Source organism: Suillus fuscotomentosus (assembly GCF_016647785.1).
Source record: "Suillus fuscotomentosus strain FC203 chromosome Unknown F5891scaffold_10, whole genome shotgun sequence".
NCBI lineage: Eukaryota > Fungi > Basidiomycota > Agaricomycetes > Boletales > Suillaceae > Suillus > Suillus fuscotomentosus.
The window spans coordinates 122,576-137,312 of NW_024539522.1; the positions used below are offsets into that span (position 1 = coordinate 122,576).

Consider the following 14,737-nt stretch of genomic DNA (forward strand, 5'->3'; position numbering starts at 1 on the left):
GAAACACCCTACTACCTGCTGGTATCTGCTTTTTTTATTTCAAAAACTGAGGTCATTATATACACAATAAATGTGGCTGTGCTACTAGTGTATTCAAGAGTCATCAAGAGTCATAATGAGTCATATGTGCAAGGTGAGTCATAGTGAGTCATAGTAAGTATCTATAGTGAGTCATATATTCAGAGGGAGTCATAGTGAGTCATTGGGTATTTGCTAAGTCATGTGACCTGTCCAACCCCTGATGACAAATCCAGAAGGAGAGTAAGAAGTGTCACATGATATGAATCCTGTGTGTGGCTGTCTTTGCTTTGCTTTGTTTGAAGGGTGAGAATGACGCGAGCCTAGTATTTAGGGGTTTACTAATGTTTTTCCAGGACAACATATGTGGGAAATATTTTTTCACAGTCACCTGACATGTGTGGGATTTTGTCTGAGTCATCACCATGGCTGACTAAGCAAAACTCATCGCAGAATTAAATGTACTAAAATATTCAGGCTGCTGGCATATAGACTTGAAAAAATAAAAAAAATAAAAAGAAAAGCAAAAAATATTCCCTTAGCCTCAGTCCAACTTCAGATAAAAGGGAAAAGGGTTTCATAGTGGTATTTCAGGGTATATGACTCATGAGAGAGTATTGGTCGTCCATGCACTGAACCAGTTTGGTGCAGGTCAGCGTGCAACGAGATGGCAAGAGGAGGGAGGGTAATGATATGTGCAGGAGAAGAGCAATGAGGTGCCGAGTGGAGGGTAATGATGTGCGCAGGAAAACAATGAGGTGCCTAGAGATGAGGAGGGACGAGGTAAACATGAGATAGGTTGAGTATGAGCTAGAGGAAAACTTTCCACATCTGTAATCATACTCTAGGGTTCGGAATGCAGCAGCTTGCATTCCGAACCCTAATATATGGGTCTAAATTGATGTTCCATTGCAGAGTTGAGATTTTTCGTCCAAAGGTTTTTGAACTAAAATTGTTTAAGTGTCATGACAGTGCCACACATGCACACTGTGACATACATTGTGAAAACCAAACGACGGACAGCGTAGATGAGAGCCTAAGAGTTCAGATGCTGGACAAAGTAGTATAGCACTTTTAGAGTTCATGTAGGCCTGCAGGGATGTGCTGGAGGCTCGCGAGGGAATGTGAGAGTACAAAATATGATTGGATGGTGGATAAAGTGGTGCTAGAGCCCTATTGTGAGGGTTAATGGAGGCACGCAGGGAGGTGCTGGAGGCCCAGGAAGGAATACGAGAGCAAGAACTATAATTAGATGGCGGGTGGGTGAGTCTCAGAGACTAATTTCCCACAACATAGAAACCGGGTCTCTTAGACCCTTTATAGGCACCGAGAAGCGCTGCCTGAGGTGGTCAAAAGTTGAACGAGCAGATACGGCGATGTGGTAATGGTCCGAAGGCGAGGTCCGCACACGACAAGGTCTATTGGTACCCTGTTGGGCAGAAAACTGTGCCCGAGCATTGATTACCTTCATACAAAGTCGTTCAATGGCATCTTGATTTGCGATGCTTGCAGTCATAGTTGCGTTTGTTTTCGGAGTGCGAGGGTAACATCATTTGAGACACCAGTGCTCCAGTTCTCCCTATACTGGAATTAGATAGTATGATATCAACAAGAAAAAAGACTCACCGGCTGTGTAGTATAGCTGTCTGTCATCCCCCTCATTCTAATCGTGGCCGGGTAGTCCCCAAGTGCGTGAAATTTATAAGTCTGGATGTTCAACTTCTTTACCTTGGGACGAGAAGCACCTGCTGTCTCCTTAGCTGATGTGCCCTGCTTTGAAGCCAATGCAGCTTGTTGACGCCCTCGAGCTGCATGTTCGTGAGGCAGTTCCATTGTGTGAAAGTGTTCACATGTCGTCCTTTTGAACTTTTGAATGGTGTTGCCAAGGACCGCTGTAGCCACGTCGAAAAAGTTCAAGGTGTCTTCAGTATGGAGGCGGAGCTTCACATACGCTTGCCAGGTAGCAAGGTCGAATAAAAGGTCCAGGATGATGCCATCATTATGCGGGTCAAGGAGTAACCCTTCAAAGACTGGTATAGCGCACTGAAAATAAATCTGAAATCAGTTGTGAAATGTTATGTGAAATGATCTAAAACTTGCCTATAATAAATCTTCGAAATCTCGGGCTGCAAGGTGCTTCATTGCAGAAGCATTCTTGTGGAAATGTCGGATTGTGCCTCTCCCAAATGTTGGCACATGATGGTATCTGTGGCAGAACATTATGTATGAGAAATATTAGCAAACAAATCCAAAACATACCTCCAGTTCAACTCCTGCACTGCCGCACCCCCGGCAGCATGGATAATACACATCAAGTGAGTGAAAATAGCTTTCCACACACCGAGTTCAAACTCGTGCAACATGTCTACTACCAGCATCAAAAAGAAATTGAATCCAAATATAAAAAGCTGATCAGAAAAGGCATTCTGTAACTAGTTAGTAGAAATTCGAATACAATATGAACAACTTACACGTGTAGGGACAAGAGACTCAGAATTAAGGACTGATTTCACTTGCTTGCCGTCCACTGGTGCATCATGTTGGAAGATGAGTTTGCGTGCGTGATCAATCTTGTTGCAGCGAGCCTGATCATCAACACATCGGAGTGTTATGTGATCATTCATATTGCCTTCGGTCCCCATCTCAGATACATCAGCCTTCTTGATAAGGCAGCGTGGACATAGACATACACCAAGAAACTTAATTCTGGCAAGTAAGATCCTAATATGATGTCAATTTCAGTAACACGTGAGATGAGAGAAAAACTTACTTCTCTGGATAATCAGCAGAATATGAAAAAAACGAGGAAATACTCGGTGAGTGATGCCATCTCCACAACGGATCACAATTGCCATGCTCATATGCGTGCATGAAATCTTCGTCGAGGAGGAGCTTCCATATTGCCTGCATAAGCTCCCACTTGCAGTGTGTGTGCACCTCTGACGAAGACGCATCCTCGAAGATACCAAAGTACGAATCTTGAAAATCATCTGGGATCTGATTTTGTAGTAAGTAGGGGTAGATGATTTGAGTGATTTGAAACAAACTCACCAAAGGAATATATGCGACATGATGGCATGCGCAAGCTGTAGGCTTCCTGCAGGTATATTTAGATTCATTACCGAAAAACAGATAAAAAGGCCAGAGGGATGCATCACTGAAATTCGAAAGGTGTGTCGAGTCAGAATACATCATAAGTGATGCTACAACACATTCCAGATCGTCGTCCAGACTGCGGGGAAGGGAATTGACCTCAGCGTGGGCCTCCATCATTGCAGGGGAAGAATATGCCTCCGAAAAGACCTCGATACTTCGCTCGTCTGAGACTTTCCACATCTGACGAAATGGTGTCATATGGTATGTTGTCGCTGCACCATCTGCAAACAGCATCAGTAAATTCACACATTGCTTAGCTTCCTTTTTTGCAACTTGCCACCGGCTAATTTCCCAAAAAGGCACAGATAAGTCCCTCGCAAGAATGGTGACACCAACTTGCTGTAAACTTGCCACAAGGCAATTTTAAGTCGAAAAAGCAGGTGCCTCCTCTTGGCCGTGATTTATTTCAATCTTTTCTAGCTTATTGGGCAATTATTTTTAACAGTAGCACTTATTTCTCTGGTGCATTGCGCAAATTGTTGATTCTTATTTCACTTATTGTATGCTTATTTCACTTATTTCACACTTTTAATATAAAAATACCCACAAAAACACTGGCATTTTGTAAATTAAGCGAGGGAAAGAGCATGCAAGTACTAGTAAGTAGCGAAATATGGACGTCAAGCAAGAACAAGCGTGAGAGATTCAATATACTATGCGGCACCTAGTAGTAGTGAATGACTCTACAAAATCGTCAGTTAGAGAATAGTAATGAACAATGAAACAGTACTACCAGTCGTCGTAGATGAGTGCACGCTCATCGTCAGAATCCTCGCTGTCGAGAGCAGTGGGTGCACCACGCCTCTTCGCAGCAATGTCCTTGGTGCGCTCCCAGACGTCCCGGATGACCGACTCTCGGAGGCGGTTGATAGACTTCATGTATCCCCTGGTCACCTCACCGTAGTTCGTGTCTGAAAACACCTTGAGAGCACTACTGGGCTTGCCCGAGGCTTTGTTCATGGTGTGTGGGACCTTGATGGCCTTTCCTTTGCTGTTGACTTTCAGTTCACTGACGCGCGTGTCCCCACTGAAAATATCGAGGGCACATTCCATCTGAAAGACGAGAAATGAGTTAGTCATGGTATGACGAGAGAATGAATATACATGCCGCCGCAGTGGCAAGACTAAGGGCGCCCTTTGCGTGTGTGACCGTCCTGTGGCTGTCAACAGCGCCCCAAGTAGTGCACCTATGCTGTACGAGAACTTGAATGAGGAGTTCAGATTGAAAAGGCTGCTTGAATTTGCTGTCCTCGGTGACAGTCCCGTTGTGATGACATGAAGTGGGTAAGTACTGTGATGGCAGTAGTGCCAACACCGTTGCGCCACTCTGATAGCCGCTGGGTAGCCTAATAAAAAAATAAAACACAATCAGATATGAAATGCGTCAAAAATGACTTACTAAAGCCATAACCGGCCCATCAATGGTGACCGTGTGAGGTATATCCTTGTAGACCGCATTCCAAGTGTCTTGCATAATAGCGCAAAGCGTCATCTCCGACTCGAGTCGGCCCCAAACTTCGTCTTGATCCCCAACAGCGGAAATGAGGGTAGGAATGAAAACCGAGCTCCACCTAGCGACTGCCCGAGGACCTCCAGGAAGGTTTTTGATCCTGTAAGCAGAACGGGGGAGGATCTCCACCTCTACAGATTTCAGCACAGCGCCAGAAGTAGCACTCGAGATGCTGGAAAGACTATGAGTGTGTGTGATAGAAGACTTTGTCCGCTTTGCCACAGGAGCTCTGTGTTTGACGCCAACATTAGTCTACATAATTTGTAGTTAGTATGATTTAAAAATAATAACCAAAGCTTACTACCGCAGAAGTGATCCGCAAGGATACTGGTTCGGATTTGGTCTTGACCACCACAGGCTTGACGTGATTCACAAATTCAATATCAGATGAAGGTGCATCTTCCTCGATCGCAAAGGCATGATTATCTGTGAAGTCGTCATTGACCATGAAGTCGTCCTCAATCAGGTCGTCCTCAATCAGGTCGTCCTCCGGCAGGGCATCCTCGATCTCGTCATCATCGGTCAGGATATCTATGAGTTTGCGCTTGACACTTGTCACGGTAGAGTGGGATGTTTGAGTTCGAGCGAGAGCTGCAGCTCGACGGATATCAGCATCATAATATCCTCTGGGGACCTGCGTAGAAGGAGGAGGCTCGAGGTCAGATTCCATATCCATGTCGGATCCATAGTTAACGAGGGAAGCTACTACTGGGGGAGCCGCCTCAATGTTCATTTCATCGTCGGCAACAACATCAGACTGAATTGTGTTGGGCTGTCGAGGAGTCAGATTGGTGTTTCGATAGGCGTGAATGGTTTGTACTGAAGTATCAGGAACCTTAGAAGAAATCTTGACGCCCTGGTAATGCAGTTAACACAATAAAAAGAACTGGGTAATTGAACTCACCTGAGCAGCCCTTGGTTTAGACATACGGGCAAGGGCTTGAGAGCGCTCGACTGATTCGTCCAAATCATCGTCTGCAAATAGGGTCGTAAAACGATCTGCCATGTTGTCAGCCCCAGCATCGGCGATTGTGTCGATGGGTGTGAGTGGGGCACCACCGCTACTAATAGTACTCCCCATAGTTAGTTTAGAGGAGGGAGCAGTACTAGAGAAGTTGGAAGGCATCGTAGATAATTTTTTCCTCAAGCCGGAGGATGGCTTTGAACCAGCAGGAGGAATATCAGTCCTCCAACCCGAGATGCGCTTGGCAGCAATACCATAATCTTTAGTAGAGCTATCATCATGGACCATTAGATTGAAAAAGAAAAGAGCCGTTTCAGTGAGATGGTGCAACATAGTTGAGAAGCAAACATCTTACACATCATCAAGCTTCTTATCGTCATCACGTGCCATCATTGATTCATCGATAAGGCCCGCAGCTTGGATTGCATCTCTCACAGGCATCTTCACTGGCAACACTTTCCTCTTCTCCTTCTTCTTGCGTGACCCTGGCACTCGCACCTCTTCCTCAGCATCACTCTCAGGATGTTCAACGTTAGCACCGGTTGCTAATTTACCTCCCGCTCTACCACCCTTGCCATCAGCGCTAATGGCCTTATCCTCAGCCATAGTCGAGTTGGAGGTCTCCGTGGCTTTTACAGCCTTTTTAACAGGGCGTGGGCAGGGACGAGTAGGCTTCGGCGCATCAGCTTGTTTAGCAGCTTGATCTGCCTCCATTTGTTTCTGAAAAGCAGCAATCTGGTTATGTGCTTCAAGTTCAGCCATTTCACTTGCCCTCTTTTCCTCTTCTTTGCGCTGATCGTCAGCGGCCTTTTGAGCTTTGGTATGTCTCTTTACGTGGCCTTCGCCCCCGGTCAGGATATAACCTGGATGCTGAGTTGCGTTTTTAGCTCGGGTCGTCACACGTTTCGAAACTGTGCTGGCAGGCTGAGACATGGTATCAATGGAGGGTTTGGGAGGCTGAAGAAAGAGAAAAATTGACTAGTGGTGGCTGACGACAAGGTGAGTTTCGTCACAATTCTCCAAAAAATGTTGCCTAAGCTGACTCTGAATAAATACATATGACCCTACTTTGCTCTGACGTACCTACTAATATACTAGCGCAATATTTTGCCGTCGCCGTTAATATTGGGAGTCTCCAGCATTTTTCAGGCACTCCGATCCAACACTTTGCCTGTGAGACATCGATGTCACAGCTCACCAACACCTTTCCGACAAGGAGATAGTCTACCAACCCTTTCCGCACTGTGAGTACTAGTTTTCATTCATTGATGCAGTGAGACTGAGGTTAACCACCGCATTTCCAGTGTAGCACCAAAATCAATGTTCACCATTGGAAGCCTGTTCGGTACAGTTTGCTCGTGTCTGGGCCCAAATCTGGCTTTTATTATCAAACTGGTTTGTCACATTGGTGCCGATAATTACGGGCGGTTGCACCCCAAACCTAGAATGTGTTCGCCTTTGACATCTTCAATTGTCAACATCCCAGCACAGCACATATGCCTTCCCGTCGTGCTCACCACCTGCTTCAGCTTCCATGCCCAGTTCCAGGATGCTCGCGCTGGTTTCGAAACCAGTCAGGTCTCACGCAACACAGGTGCTCACTTCACCCAACGTTACCTGTTTCAGGACCATCCCCTCAAGATCATCCCCAGCCATCTTGTTCACCCTCCCTCCCTCGAGATTTGTCACCACCCCCTCGAGATTTGTCACTGCCCCCTCGATATTTCTCGCTGCCCCCTCCGTATTTTTCACCCCCACCCCGGCCATCATCTCCCATACTCCCTGATCCAACTCATGAGGATTCAAACACCGACGCAGAATTCACTGACGTGAGCGAGCGTTGCTATCGCACAGTTCCATTCAAAGTTAAATGGTAAGTTTCGTTCAAGTTTGAATACTCCATTTTTGACTCAAATATATGCTTAGGACGACCATGCATGGCTGATGGGACATTTCTGCCGCATGGTACCCCTCCAACTCCTGCACCACCTGAAGGCTCCCGATGATTGGAGCCCATACCGCAATAGAATCGAATTCGAGGCGGCAGAGTTCGCATTCAAAAGATGCCACATGTCGGCGAGGAATTTGGATTTCCTGTGTGACTTGATGGCCGCGACACTTGCGAAACACCACGACACCCCTCCATTCGCTGATCACAAAGATCTGCACAATGTCATAGATGCGACGCAGCTTGGTGATGTCCCTTGGCAGTGTTTCTCTGCACAATACACAGGAGAGCAACCCGAGGTTGTCCCACCTTGGATGGACGAAGAATTTGAGGTCTGGTATAGGGACCCTCGTGCAATGGCGCACAATATACTTGCTAACCCTACCTACAAGGACGAAATTGACTATGTGCCATTTCGTGAATATGATGCATCAGACGAGACGCGCCGATGGAAATACTTCATGTCCGGAGACTGGGCATGGCAACAGGCAGTACGTCCTCCATCTCTTTCTGGTATCGCTCATAATATAGCTAATATTCCATCAAGGACACCATATCGCAAGATCCAGAAACACACGGATCCGCTTTGATCCCAATCATTCTCGGTAGTGACAAGACTACTGTCTCTGTGGGCACTGGTAATAATGAGTATTACCCCCTCTATGCCTCGATCGGTAACGTACGCAACAATGTATGACGCGCGCACCGTGATGCTCTTGTCATCATCGGTTTCCTCACCATACCCAAAAGTACGTATGTTCGTATTTAAATTTCATTATGCCTCATCTGACCTGTCTTACAGCTGACAAGACACATTCGAAAGATGACTTATTTCGGATATTTCGCCGCCAGCTGTTCCACAGCTCGTTGTCCGCGATTCTCTCCAGTCTAAAACCTGTTATGACTGAGTATGAGGTCGTGCACTGTGGAGACGGACATTTTCGGCGCGTCATATATAGTCTAGGACCATACATCGCGGATTACGAAGAACAGCTAGTGCTATCCTGTATTGTCAAACATTGGTGCCCGAAGTGAGTATTGGCACTTGCAGTCAGTATCCATTCACACTAACAATTCGTGTAGATGCATTGCAGTTCGCACAAACCTTGATGGTGATGCCACCTACCGCACCCGCAAGTTTACTGATTTCTTAATCAATGAGCTACATGCGGATGTATTGTGGGATGAATTTGGTCTCATTGGTGATCTCGTCGTGAGCTGAACAAGCCGCTCTCCAATACCAGACTAATCTATTTTGTGTAGCCATTCACCAATGACTTCCCCCGAGCTGACATTCATGAGTTGCTGTCGTTTGACCTCCTCCACCAGCTAATTAAAGGGGCTTTCAAAGACCATCTCGTTGATTGGGTAGCAAAGTACCTCAAGGCCAGTGCATGGGACCAAACGGTCAGAGGAGATCATGAGCGACATAGATCGCAGGTATGTCAACTTACTCATTTACTCAACGATATTATCTAACAATAAGTCAGAGTTGCTGCTGTACCATCATTCTCTGGTCTACGATGTTTCCCTCAAGGCCACGATTTTAAACAGTGGACTGGCGATGATTCCAAAGCGCTGATGAAAGTGTTTCTTCCGGCTATCGAAGGTCACGTACCTCAAGACATGGTGCGCGCATTTCACACATTGTTAGAATTCTGTTATCTTGTCTGGCGCAATGTCATTACCGAAGATACACTGATTCAGATTCAAGACGCACTTGGTCATTTTCATCAATATCACACGATATTTGAAAACGTCGTTCCCACCTTCTCACTCCCCCATCAGCACTCGATGGTTCATTATGTCGACATGATCAGACTCTTCGGTGCCCCTAACGGACTGTGCTCGTCGATCACAGAATCAAAGCACATCAAGGCCGTAAAGGAGCCTTGGCGGTGGTCGAACAGGCACAATGCTCTTGGTCAGATGCTTGTGACCAATCAGCGCCTTGATAAGCTCGCAGTGTCCCGTGCAGGACTTTGATGCGCGAGGGATGCTCACTGGCACAATTTTATCAAGTACTTTAGCTGCTCTTGGTAAGTCTGTTTAAGGTTTCTTTCTCAAATTTCTCACATACTCAACAGTTATATACAACGGCAGATGAAAACGAACCAGACGCCCCTGCTATTGCACTGCAACCAGATGCCCCCGTCATTGAACCTGCAACAAGCAGATGATACTGATGATGCTAAAATAGTTGACGGTCCAACGGTGCTCGCTTATGTGGCACTCGCCAAAACTCCTCGTAAGTAATCTCATGCAATGTCCAATCTCAATGCTCACCACTGTATCTCACAGAACGAAAACGGGCACAGATAGTAGCAGCATTGGCACATGAAGTTGCTGTTCCAGATCTACGACACCTCATTCGGTACTTTCTATTCTCTCAGCTCAACCCGGATGATGCTCGCAACCCCAAAGATATCCCAGCTGCTAGCTTGCCTCGACATGAAGGCAAGCTTCAGGTCTTCAATTCTGCTGCTGCAACGTTTTATGCTCCCAGTGATCTGAGTGGCATTGGTGGCATGCGACGCGAACATATCCGTGCATGTCCACTCTGGCGAAATGAGTACCCGCACAATGATTGCGTGTTCATTAACACTGATTCAGATGCTGAAGGGATGCGAGGACTCGAAGTTGCAAGAGTCATATGCTTCTTTTCATTCAAGCACAACTGGGAAGTATATCCTTGCGCTCTCATACAGTGGTTTGAGAAGATTGGTGACTGCCCTGATGAAGATACTGGCATGTGGATGGTCGCTCCAAGTTTTCATGAGGACGGCTCGAGGAACCTTGCTGTCATTCACATTGAGACGGTCTTCCATGCAGCACACTTGATAGCTATCTACGGTTCAGAGTACATTCCTCACTCCCTCAAGTTTTATCATTCTCTTGACACTTTCGGCTCATTTTATGTCAACAAATACGCTGACCACCATGCATTCGAGATAGCATCCTGACTGGATGACATAGGTGGGTTCTCGATCCAATTCTCGGTCCATTGCTAATGGTCAGGTCCTGGGACATCGCATGAAGAACACCCAGTCGAAACTTGTGCAGATGCTGATGCAGTACCCCCGGTCCTGTTTCTGGAGAACTTCATATCCTTCCTATTCCCTTGTTCGCGCAACCCGTTACATCAACCGTCCAGGCCAGCTCCTCTGAGAAGGAAAATTCAGGCGATGTCAAGGAGCTTCCGGTCCTGTTTCTGGAGAACTTCATATCCCTTGTTCGTGCAACCCGTTACATCAACCGTCCAGGCCAGCTCCTCTGAGATGGAAAATTCAGGCGATGTCAATGTTTGTGCAACCCGTTACATCAACCCCATTGAATGAGTAAGTTCCCTTCTATCCTAGTTCATACAGCTGGATTGATGAGTTATAGACCTGCTAAAGTAATACTGTCGAGCTCATTCATGACGCGTTCCAAAGTCTCAGTGATTGGGATGGCTTTATGGTCGATGGATATGACGGCGTTGCAATGGACACTCACATCTACCAGATGTTTTCAGACGAGGTATGCACCCTTTCTTCTGACACAACAACGTATTAACGACATGAATAGCAAGTTGCCTACAACTATTCCCAACACATCAAGGAGGCATGCGGTCACGGGTCTAGCCTCTCGCCATCACGAAGCTGAGTCTCACCATCACCACCATGAAGCTGGATCTTTCCTCAGGCGTGTCCACCATGCCATCATGGCCCTTGGCTTATGGGAAGGTCGTGCTGTTGCGTTCGTTCTCGGTGAGTGCTTACATTGTACCGCTAAAATTTCTCTGATCTTCCTATTCCCTTGTTCGCACAACCCGTTACATCAATCGTCCAGACCAGCTCCTCTGAGAAGGAAAATTCAGGCGATGTCAAGGAGCTTCTTCCTGATGGGTCCGTCTTGCGGGTCTATCGCCATCATGAAGCTGAGTCTCACCATCACCACCACGAAGCTGGATCTTTCCTCAGGCGTGTCCACCGTGCCATCATGGCCCTTGGCTTATGGGAAGGTCGTGCTGTTGCATTCGTTCTCAGTGAGTGCTTACCTTGTACCGTTAAAACTTCTCTGATCTTCCTTCTAATTGACCTTCCTTCCCAAAGCGCGTCAAGCTGAAGCGCTTAGAGCACGAGCGCCAAAGGTTATTGCAACGGAAAATGTTTGAGGATCGAATGCGCGCACTCGAACAATAGCAGGCACAGGAGTTGCTTAGCATTCATTATGACCCCACTGCCTCAGCTCATCTCGCAGTCTCGGCGCCCAGAGACCCTTTCTAAGGCTGTCAGTTCTCGAGGACGAAGTCCAGGTGGCTTACGCATCAGCAACGCACAGTGTCGTTCAAGGAGGTCGTGTCCTCTATGGACTGTAAGTTGTTCACCCTCGACGCAGCCGAATGTGCTCTTGCGTTTCTCTAAACTACTAACATCGACCAAAACGCTAGTTTACAGGTCCATACCACAGCTCCCAGACGCCGAATCACCAAGACAATAATATCAACTTCAAGATCGGTAAGTTCGCAGCTCGTCTGCTGTAATATTTCCACTCACCTTAACCTGCAGTCACGCTGCACTCGCATTCAGTTTCGACCCTTGTGCCCCAAGACCCTCTTCAGTCTCTCCCACAACCCCAGTGGGACCTCTGAGTCCACCTGCCATCCCACATCCTCATTCGCCTCTGCGAGTGCACGAGCGGCAGCCTCTGTCCACCGGCATTTTCGCTCCTGCCCGCAACGCACGTTGGAGTCCATCGATCTTGGTTGATCTGTCGTTCCAGCGTCATCAACGAACACACAACGAGCCGAAGCCTGAGCACGTACCAGATTGCACTTGAGATCTTTGTTCAGACAAGTATAGAGTTCGAATCATGAGTAGTAGTAGTAGATCGATATGATGTATTGCAACTTGCAGCGCTTGTTTCGGCGTTGGTAATTGATCTTGCCTTGCACTGCTTTTCGGCACTTAAATTCCACGTGCTTCCTTACTTGACTTGTCCAACTCAAAGCAAAGTGAATAATTATAGATAAGTTAAAAATAAGTTTGAATTTTCAAAATAAGCTGCGCTAAGGAATGTGTGAATTTACTGATGCACCTCCGTTATGATATCTGTCAATGACCGATGACGCACCCCTTTAATCTCAAGCTCAGGAGCATCCTCTTCTGATGGCCATTTCATTTTTTCTTTAGGGAGGCAGATGTAGACAGATGACTCCTTCCACCCATTCCTCGTGCTAAAAGGGTTGGAGTGGTCCTCAAGGTACTGTGCGACCAGTCTCTTCTTGCGAGTAGGATTGAAAATGCTAATATCCCTTCTATCATAAGCGTCGTCATTAAGGAAAGTGGTGAGTCACTGTAAAGCAGCATCGGAAATGAGGTTTGCGCTGGAATATTGCCAGCACATAAGTAGACCAGCTGTTGGACTGCTGAATGCAGAGTACAGATTTTCGGGAATGACGGAAAATGGGAGGGGGGGGGCCAGTGTGAATCCCAGATGAAGTGTTATTGGGATTTTTGCCTGTCTGCAACATCGGAGAGTCGCATAGAGTATTAAGGGTGATACTGGTCTGCAGAAATAGAGTAGGACAAGTAGGATACACTCGGTACAATCCCCATGTATCTGGTTCTGTCTCAAAAGAAATTAGCACATTGCTGGTGTGATCTCCCTCTTCAGACATGACATCTTCAGGCTGAGGCACATCAGGTACCTCATCGCCAGGAATGAAGTCGTCGTATTGTTTGGGCATGCGAATGATGCGCCTGGAACGATTGGAGTGAATAGCTGCGCTAGGCTCAGGTAGTGGTGGGGAAGGGGATCGTTGCAAAGGTCCAGGAATGTCGTTATCCTGTAATATGTATATGTCAAATATTAGTTTTGTAGGATTAAAAAGACAAGACATACCTGATTATGCCAGTTTTTGGCATGCACGTCACCTATTTCTTGGGGGGCATCCTCCTCTCCACTGAAAGACTCCCGACGGTTGGTTTTTCTCTTATTGATCTTGTGATTTCTTTCAGAGCACCGGTATGATTTGCTGATCTGTGTGCTGAATTCATGGTGAGTCTTGCATAGCGTCTCATGTGCGCTCAAGCGCCTCTGGCTGTTGAAAGCCTTTCCACACCCAAGGCAGGTGAGGTCGTCCATGGAGTGGCGGGAGCGGGGGTTTCAGATGGGAGGACAGTGCTATTTATCTAGAATACAAGCACTATGCTACCAAATATATGTGAGGATATGTCAATACCTAAATGCCTGGTATGAATCATATGGACGCACCTTATAATGGAAGTCCTCTAGTGATACTCGAAGGCCGCATCAAGTCTGCCGCATGGTATCATCCTGCAAATCCAAACCATGTGAGCATTTGAGCCACCACGATAAGAGAGAAAACAAGGTAAGCCATGTGCACTGGGACAATGCGGAGGAGGAAGTTGCAGGGAAAGAACTGAGGGGAGCGTTGATACTGAATGTAAACTGCATTCACTTAATGGTACCGGGCTGGGCGTTCTGGGAAGAGGGAGCGTCAATACTGAATGTAAACTGCATTCACTTAATGGTACTGGGCTGGGCATTCTGGGAAGCCTCTTGGGAACGTTCGCGTTTGACGGCTCGTTGATGGAAGTGCACTCGTGGGTGGACAAGAAATACAACTTGAATTCTGCTATTAGTAGTACATGGGACAATGGGATAACTCGTGCAGAGCGTGTCGGTATCTGATGCAAAGTGAAATGAAGGTGTAACAAAATGAAAGCGGGACAAAGTGCTGCAAAGGATTGGCGAAAGCAATGAGATGAGAACATACTATGTAGTTTTGTCAATGGCTACTACATCAGCAGGTGTAATCTTAAGGCTCTCAAAAGCTGAGATAGGTAAAGAAGAAACGTTTCGGTAGCCACGAGGCCAGCGTGGGGGCCAAGCGGAATCTGCATCTCCAAAGAAATGACCGTGACTGAGCTTGCATTTTTTGGAAAGGTCCTTCCTGATTGCGTCGAGCCTCACTGGAGTTGTGATGAAGAGATTGGGGTTATCACTGAATCAAGATGGTAAAAATGAATTAAACACTGCTAAAAACATACTTGGTCTTGGAGGTTGTCTCTTCAGAGACAAATGTCGCATCCAGGTTGTCCTTCATGCTAGACAAAGAGCCAAAAAGATAGAA

The 14,737-nt window shown here is 46.7% G+C and overlaps 3 protein-coding genes across 3 annotated transcripts; 1 reads left to right on the forward strand and 2 right to left on the reverse strand.

The window, feature by feature from the left end:
• Nucleotides 1-3,903: 3,903 nt before the first annotated feature.
• F5891DRAFT_945648 (uncharacterized protein) lies at nt 3,904-6,581 on the reverse strand (the record flags this gene model as incomplete). The annotated part of the gene is made up of 6 exons (XM_041374628.1): nt 3,904-4,361; nt 4,849-4,936; nt 4,989-5,087; nt 5,244-5,503; nt 5,558-5,919; nt 6,004-6,581. The coding sequence occupies 6 exons, from the start codon at nt 6,579-6,581 to the stop codon at nt 3,904-3,906; spliced, it is 1,845 nt and encodes a 614-aa protein (XP_041229745.1).
• A 1,173-nt stretch (nt 6,582-7,754) lies between these two features.
• Nucleotides 7,755-10,559, forward strand: F5891DRAFT_1126616 (uncharacterized protein; the record flags this gene model as incomplete). Its single annotated transcript, XM_041364105.1, has 9 exons — nt 7,755-8,087; nt 8,144-8,270; nt 8,399-8,627; nt 8,680-8,809; nt 8,860-8,986; nt 9,009-9,036; nt 9,087-9,568; nt 9,591-9,617; nt 9,898-10,559. 9 exons carry the CDS (start codon nt 7,755-7,757, stop codon nt 10,557-10,559), a joined length of 2,145 nt encoding a protein of 714 aa, XP_041229746.1.
• Nucleotides 10,560-12,663: 2,104 nt separating this feature from the next.
• Nucleotides 12,664-14,710, reverse strand: F5891DRAFT_1184354 (uncharacterized protein; the record flags this gene model as incomplete). Its single annotated transcript, XM_041366429.1, has 5 exons — nt 12,664-12,892; nt 12,993-13,426; nt 13,483-13,627; nt 14,381-14,608; nt 14,655-14,710. The coding sequence occupies 5 exons, from the start codon at nt 14,708-14,710 to the stop codon at nt 12,664-12,666; spliced, it is 1,092 nt and encodes a 363-aa protein (XP_041229747.1).
• Nucleotides 14,711-14,737: the final 27 nt, after the last annotated feature.